We start from the raw sequence: 7,023 nt of genomic DNA on the forward strand, positions 1-7,023 counted from the left end.
AGGTCACAATGACCTTGAACTTTGACCTTTAACCACCAAAATCTAATCAGTTCATCCTTGAGTCCAAGTGGACGTTTGAGGCAAATTGGAAGACATTCCGTCAAGGCGTTCTTGAGATATCGCATTAACAAGCTTGTAAATGGCGTTCGTGAGGTCACAGTGACCTTAACCTTTCTCCTTTGACCACCAAAATCTAATCAGTTCATCCTTGAGTCCAAGTCAACGTTTGAGGCAAATTTGATGAAATTCCCTCAAGGTGTTCCTCAGATAATCGCGTTAACGATCAGCGGACGGACGGACGGACGGACAACCCAAATCCATAATGCCTCCGGCCTGGCTATCCCCGGCAGGGGCATAACAAAGACATGAATGGTTGAATTTTAGGATTTGGCAGGGTTTTGTTTTCTTGCTTTATAAAGTCCTGCTCTGTCCTGTGTGTGTGTGTGTGTGTGTGTGTGTGTGTGTGTGTGTGTGTGTGCGTGTGCGTGTGCGTGTGCGTGTGCGTGTGCGTGTGCGTGTGCGTGTGCGTGTGCGTGTGTGTGTGTGTGCGTAGGGAAGTCGTCTCTGGGCGTGGCTCTCTTCAGGCTGGTGGAGCCAGCTGCTGGGACCATCCTGATAGACGGAGTGGACATCACAGCCATTGGCTTGCAGGACCTGCGCAGTAAAATGTCCATCATTCCCCAGGACCCCATGCTATTCATTGGCACTATCAGGTAACCCCAGAGCCCCGCATCTCTCCACACGTTCACACTCATTCTCTCTCTCTCTCTCTCTCTCTCTCTCTCTCTGTCTCTGTCTCTGTCTCTCTGTGTGTCTCTCTCTCTCTGTCTCTCTGTCTCTCTCTCTCTCTCTCTCTCTCTCATGGTTTGGTGACGGACCCCGATTTCTCCGACTTTGCAGAATGTCTTGAAAGATGTCAAATAGAACAAAGTTTTGACAAGGGGCGGGGCTTAAGATTAGGAAAGGTCAGAGCTATTTAGAGAGAGAGTGGCGTCAGTGGAGGACCAAAATGCATGACTCATTAGCCAATGAACAGCCAGGAAGGGGTCTCGCGCTACTTTTGAATGCTAAAGTAAAGCTGATAATGTACAATTTGATTTTTTGATTTTTTTTAAAGTACAACACAAACTGTCCATTTTGCTGCAACTCGACAGTGCTGCTTAATCCAGGACCTTACTTCCTGGAACTCTTGACTGGTCCATTGGAGTGAATGGAGACTCTTCTATATATACGGCTCTGGGAAAGGTTATTGAGATCATAGGCCTCGCTTTTCATTGACACAAAGACACAGACACAGGCACACACGCACACTCACGCGCGCGCGCGCGCGCACGCACACACACACACACACACACACACACACACACACACACACACACACACACACACACACACACACACAGACACACACACACACACACACACACACTGCACACTGCTGCCTCCGGTGCGTGCGTCAGAGTCCTGCGCGGGTCTGATTTTCAAGACCCGGTTCCGCCCGGCCCCGCGACGTGCAGTACCGACCCCGCTCCGCGAACCCGCTCATATGATCAGTCAGTACCGCAACCCACCCCGCCCCGCAGACATGAGACCCGCGCCCCGCTCCGCTTCCGCATATATAATTTTTTTTTAAGTGAACATAACCAAAGTAACTGCGATCGTTTCACAATTCACACAGGAAGCGAATAGCGGTCTTTTCTGGCCGAGTCACTGACGAGAGCCAACAACGGTAGCCGGTGCAGTCGGACTCGGCAGGCATTGCATAACGTTATTTACAATTAAGCACATTGACGGTGTTTTGTCACTGGTGCCAGTGCCAGCAGGCCAGCCAGGGCCAGGCAGCAGCTAAAGGAAACATGCTAGCCTTGCTGGCGCTGGCTGTCATGCAATGCAACAAGCTAGCTAGCATAGGTCTAGGTCATTTCTGTTTATACCTGACCGGAGCGAGGGAGAGCTGACCTGGAAGGAAAGGACCAGCGGAAATGATTGAGGTCAAAGACGTCAGGTCAGACTCAGACAAAACATTAAGTTACACACTGACTGAATTATTATCGTTATATAAAAAGTAAATAAAAATACATATATTATACAACACCCGCGACCCGGGCCGCATGTTGTTTATTCTACCCAGATCCGAACCCGCAAATAAAATGAAGACAAAATAACACCCGCCCCCCGCATTTTTTTGCGGGTATACCCGGCGGGGCCCCGCGGAACCCCGACCCGGTGCAGGACTCTGGTGTGCGTGTGTCCTTGGTAACCATCTGGATTGTGGTGTATGTGTTTGTCTACAGATACAACCTGGACCCATTTAACAACTACAGTGATGAGGACATTTGGGCGTCGCTGGAGAAGACCTACATGAAGGACTCCGTAGGTTACCCAGTACCGCTTGGAAAAGTAGATTTATAGACTGTGTGGTTGCTAAGGCAATGCCCAGAGATGGGAAGTAACTATTAAGTACAAATACTTTGTTGTTGTACTTGAGTAGGATTTTCAGGTATCTGTACTTTACCGAGTATTTATGAGTATTTTAATCATATGTGTCTGAAAGTAAAACAACAGAAAGAAAAACGTCTTTAAACATTGGTTTATATATATATATATATATATATATATATATATATATATATATATATATATAGATAGATAGATAGATAGATAGATATTAGGGGTGTCACGATACACTCAGTTCACGATACGATACGTATCACGATACTGGGTTCACGATAACGATACGATACGATACGATTTTAACAATATTTTTTTAAACTTGAATAATGACAATATATGACTGGAAAAGTAGTATTTTATTTGAAATGCACAAATACAAAACATGCTGTTGTGGGAAATTGTTATTACAATAACAACTAGAAAAAACATGAGATTGGAGATAAGGCTTATCTTGAAATAGAATGAGTTACACCGTCACTTAGATTTACTTTGAACTAAAAGGTTTGTCAGCAGTATAAATTCTCATTATGCATCTTCAGTTTTTCTTCAAACTCAAACAACAAGACTTGCATCTTCAGTTTTTCCTGTCAAGTAAACAGTTTTGCCAGAAACTCAATTGAATGGTTTCTCTCCTGTATAACTTCTCATGTGTCTCTTCAGAGACTTGTTCAACTGAACTACTTTCCACACATTGAACTTCAACAAACAAAGACGTTTCTTAGTCTATTTAAAAAAAAAAATTTTTTTTTTTTTTTTTTGCGATATGATATTTCATCTCAACGATACATATCGTGACGTTTTACTATCGCGAAATTTCGTGGGACGATATATTGTGACACCCCTAATAGATATATATATATATATATATATATATATATATATATATATATATATGAAAACCAAACCATATGAAAACCACTGAAAACCATTACCCCCCCTATATATATATATATATATATATATATATATATATATATATATATATATAGGGGGTGTAATGGTTTTAGTAATTGTAATTGAAAGTGGATACTCATTCTGCTCCCCTCCCCTCCTCAGACACGTTGTTCCAAATCCAAAATCTCTAACCAAGGTTAGACTGCAAAGCTCAATTCTTGCCTGATGGGGGCAGTACAGGCTAAACAGTAATGCTTGCTCTGCTGCCTGGCAGTTGTTCACACCAGCCACAGATGGGGCATACTAGTGTCCTCTAGTAAGAGAGTGGCGTCAGCGGAGGACCAAAATGCGAGACTCATTAGCCAATGAACAGCCAGGAATGGGTCTCGCGCTACTTTTGCATGCTAAAATAAAGCCGATAATGTACAATTTAATTCATTTCAAGGGATGAAAAACCCTTTCAAAGTACAACACTGTCTATTTTGCTGCAACTCAACAGTGCTGCTTTTTTTACTCAAGAGTTCCACTTTCTACTTCCTGGAAAAAAACTGGTCCATTGGAGTGAATGGAGATGTCGGAACTCTTCTATTATACGGCTCTGGGGCATACTATCTCTTTCTGTTATTCAAACAACATTTTCCTCTTTGTCCAGAACAGTTCACAGTAATAAATAGTTACAAAATAGGTGTTGTACTGATTCTTCCTCAATTGTACAGAAGCTACAGAGTAGGCTAGACATTTACCTTACACAATAGTATTGGTAGCATTAGTAATAACAATACGGTAGTTACATCATGTATATATGGAGTTGTTGTAGTTCTAGTAATAGTAGTAGTAGCAGCAGCACTAGTATCAATAGAAGTAGTATTAGTGATAATTAATCCTGTGTTTTTCCTCAGATCTCCAGGCTGGAAGGGAAGCTACAGGCGGAGGTGATGGAGAATGGAGAGAACTTCTCTGTGGGGGAAAGACAGTTGATGTGTATGGCTAGAGCACTGCTCCGCAACTCCAAGGTCGGTCGCCCAGTCTACAAATCTGTCTGTCTGTCTCTGTCTCACTGTCTCACTGTCTCCCTGTCTCTCTGTCTGTCTGTCTCTGTCTCTCTGTCTGTCTGTCTGTCTCTGTCTCACTGTCTCTGTCTGTCTGCCTCTGTTTCACTGTCTCTGTCTGTCTATCTGTCTCTGTCTCACTGTCTCTCTTATTCTTCTGTATGACAGCCTAATTTCCCTATTATCTGAACTAATCTGATCCCACGGCATCCGAAGTCTCCTTCCGTCCTGACCATAGACCGAATAAAAATATGGATGTACCCATTGGTTTGTGTAATCCCATTTAGACCGTCACTTTTTGTTTTTTTACCCGTGCTGAGAAGGTCTGTGATCGGTGCTCTGTGTTGATCTGTGATCGGTGCTCTGTGTTGCTCTGTGATCGGTGCTCTGTGTTGCTCTGTGATCGGTGCTCTGTGTTGCTCTGTGATCGGCGCTCTGTGTTGATCTGTGATCGGTGCTCTGTGTTGATCTGTGATCGGTGCTCTGTGTTGATCTGTGATTGGTGCTCTGTGTTGCTCTGTGATCGGTGCTCTGTGTTGCTCTGTGATCGGTGCTCTGTGTTGCTCTGTGATCGGTGCTCTGTGTTGATCTGTGATCGGTGCTCTGTGTTGATCTGTGATCGGTGCTCTGTGTTGATCTGTGATCGGTGCTCTGTGTTGCTCTGTGATCGGTGCTCTGTGTTGATCTGTGATCGGTGCTCTGTGTTGCTCTGTGATCGGTGCTCTGTGTTGATCTGTGATCGGTGCTCTGTGTTGATCTGTGATCGGTGCTCTGTGTTGATCTGTGATCGGTGCTCTGTGTTGATCTGTGATCGGCGCTCTGTGTTGCTCTGTGATCGGTGCTCTGTGTTGCTCTGTGATCGGTGCTCTGTGTTGATCTGTGTTCGGTGCTCTGTGTTGCTCTGTGATCGGCGCTCTGTGTTGATCTGGTCGGCGAGCTGTGCGATCACAGGACAGGCGACCTATCAATCACACCCCCTCTGCTCTATCGTCTATTTTACTTGAAATGGGACCATCATTTACTAAAAGAACATCACACTGTATTGAAGAAGACTTGGAAGTAGCGATTGAGACCATCAAGTCGTGTTTACTGACGTCATAAATCAAGTGAGAAGTCGGGTCAATTTCCCATTCACTTCTATACAACCGGACTTCTCTTTGCAGGCACAGACTATATAAAAGGGTGAGTTCTATAAAGTTTCATCTCCGTACAGTTGACCGTGAATGGTGAAATTACCTGTAGAGACCAAAACAGTTTTTTGAACCAGGCTGTAAACATGCTTATTTCTGCTGGAAAGTTGGGCATTTTAACATGTAGGTCTAAAAGGGGATTTAATTGCTTTTGGAGACAGCTTCAAGTGGCCATTTGAGGAACTGCAATCTTTGGTACTTCCATGTTGGCTTCATTTTTCAGAAGCGCAGGTTGGGGCTTGGTCCCTGCTGACTAGGGATGGGGATCGTACATTTTTATTTATACCATTTTCGATACTGCTTAATGATCAGAGTCTTTATCGATACCACTATCGATACTTTTTTATTATTTGGTGGAAAGACAAGATGACAAAAAATTCTTACCAAAACAGTATATTGCTTTTATTGCTTGTGAGTCTGTGACTGATGATTTCTGAACAGAATGAAATTTGACAGTTGGTTGCTGTTGGTTGTTGGTTGTCAGGCAATTCAATTGAATTCAAAGACTTGAATCGATCTATGTGTGATTTAAGGTAAATGACATGACTCGGCTATAGTCTCGATAACAGTATTGATAAACTCAGACACGATTGATTTTAGGGTTTTGAGAAATGATCGATCAATACGATCTCGATCCCCATCCCTAGTCCCGACAGATCGGTCTCTCCCTCCTCACGTCCCTCCTGTTGTCTGTCACACAGATCGTCCTCCTGGACGAGGCCACGGCCTCCATCGACGCAGAGACGGACGCTCTGATCCAGAACACCATCAGAGAATCCTTCAGGGACTGCACCATGCTCACCATCGCCCACCGCATCAACACTGTGCTGCAGGCCGACCGCATCCTGGTCATGGACAACGGAGAGGTAAATACACAAGCGCACACATCATTTATGGCCGTTTGAACATTTGTGTGGTGGCCTGCAAGAACCAGTGGTTAGCACTGTCACCTCACAGCAAGAAGGTCGTGGGTTTGAATCTCCAGAATTGAATTACAGATATCTGCAGTATAGTAGTATAGTAGTAATTGCAGATCTCTGGACAATATAACCAAAATGTGGAAAAAGGTTTGAATTTTTGGTAACACAAAAGTAATCTACTTTTCTCAGGTGGTAATCTTGTAATGTAACAAGTTACTTTTGAAAGTAATAATGCTAGCCAACACTGATGCTAAATGTGAATGTCAAAGCTGCTGACCAAAGGGCATGATGAATATGTGTATATAATAATATTGTGTAACTGTTTTGATTCATTGAATTGTATTTACATCTAGTCTAGCTATAGAGGGTATGCATGTGATGTCACAGAGGCAGAAGTCACTGTGGGGTCACGCCCACTGAGTCACAGCAAGACTGAGCTTGAATGCAGTAATCAGCCTAGATAACTGACACCTGCTGCTCAGGGAGGAACTTGACACTCATTTTCACACTCATTCC

General features: G+C 43.8%; 1 protein-coding gene across 1 annotated transcript in view; it reads left to right on the forward strand.

Annotated features, from left to right (window-relative positions):
• LOC310772088 (ATP-binding cassette sub-family C member 12-like) overlaps window positions 1–6,453 on the forward strand; it is a gene marked incomplete at both ends in the record, with an annotated part of 17,359 nt that extends 10,906 nt beyond the window's left edge. Inside the window, 4 exons of the mRNA XM_083664553.1 lie at window positions 554–713; window positions 2,295–2,373; window positions 4,248–4,361; window positions 6,289–6,453. Coding sequence (XP_083520679.1) covers window positions 554–713; window positions 2,295–2,373; window positions 4,248–4,361; window positions 6,289–6,453 — 518 coding nt within the window. The remainder of the gene's footprint in view (window positions 1–553; window positions 714–2,294; window positions 2,374–4,247; window positions 4,362–6,288) is intronic.
• Between the last annotated feature and the right edge of the window lie 570 nt (window positions 6,454–7,023).

The sequence above is a fragment of the Poromitra crassiceps genome (genome assembly GCF_964638095.1).
Source record: "Poromitra crassiceps genome assembly, contig: HAP1_SCAFFOLD_1936, whole genome shotgun sequence".
NCBI classification, from domain to species: Eukaryota; Metazoa; Chordata; class Actinopteri; order Beryciformes; family Melamphaidae; genus Poromitra; species Poromitra crassiceps.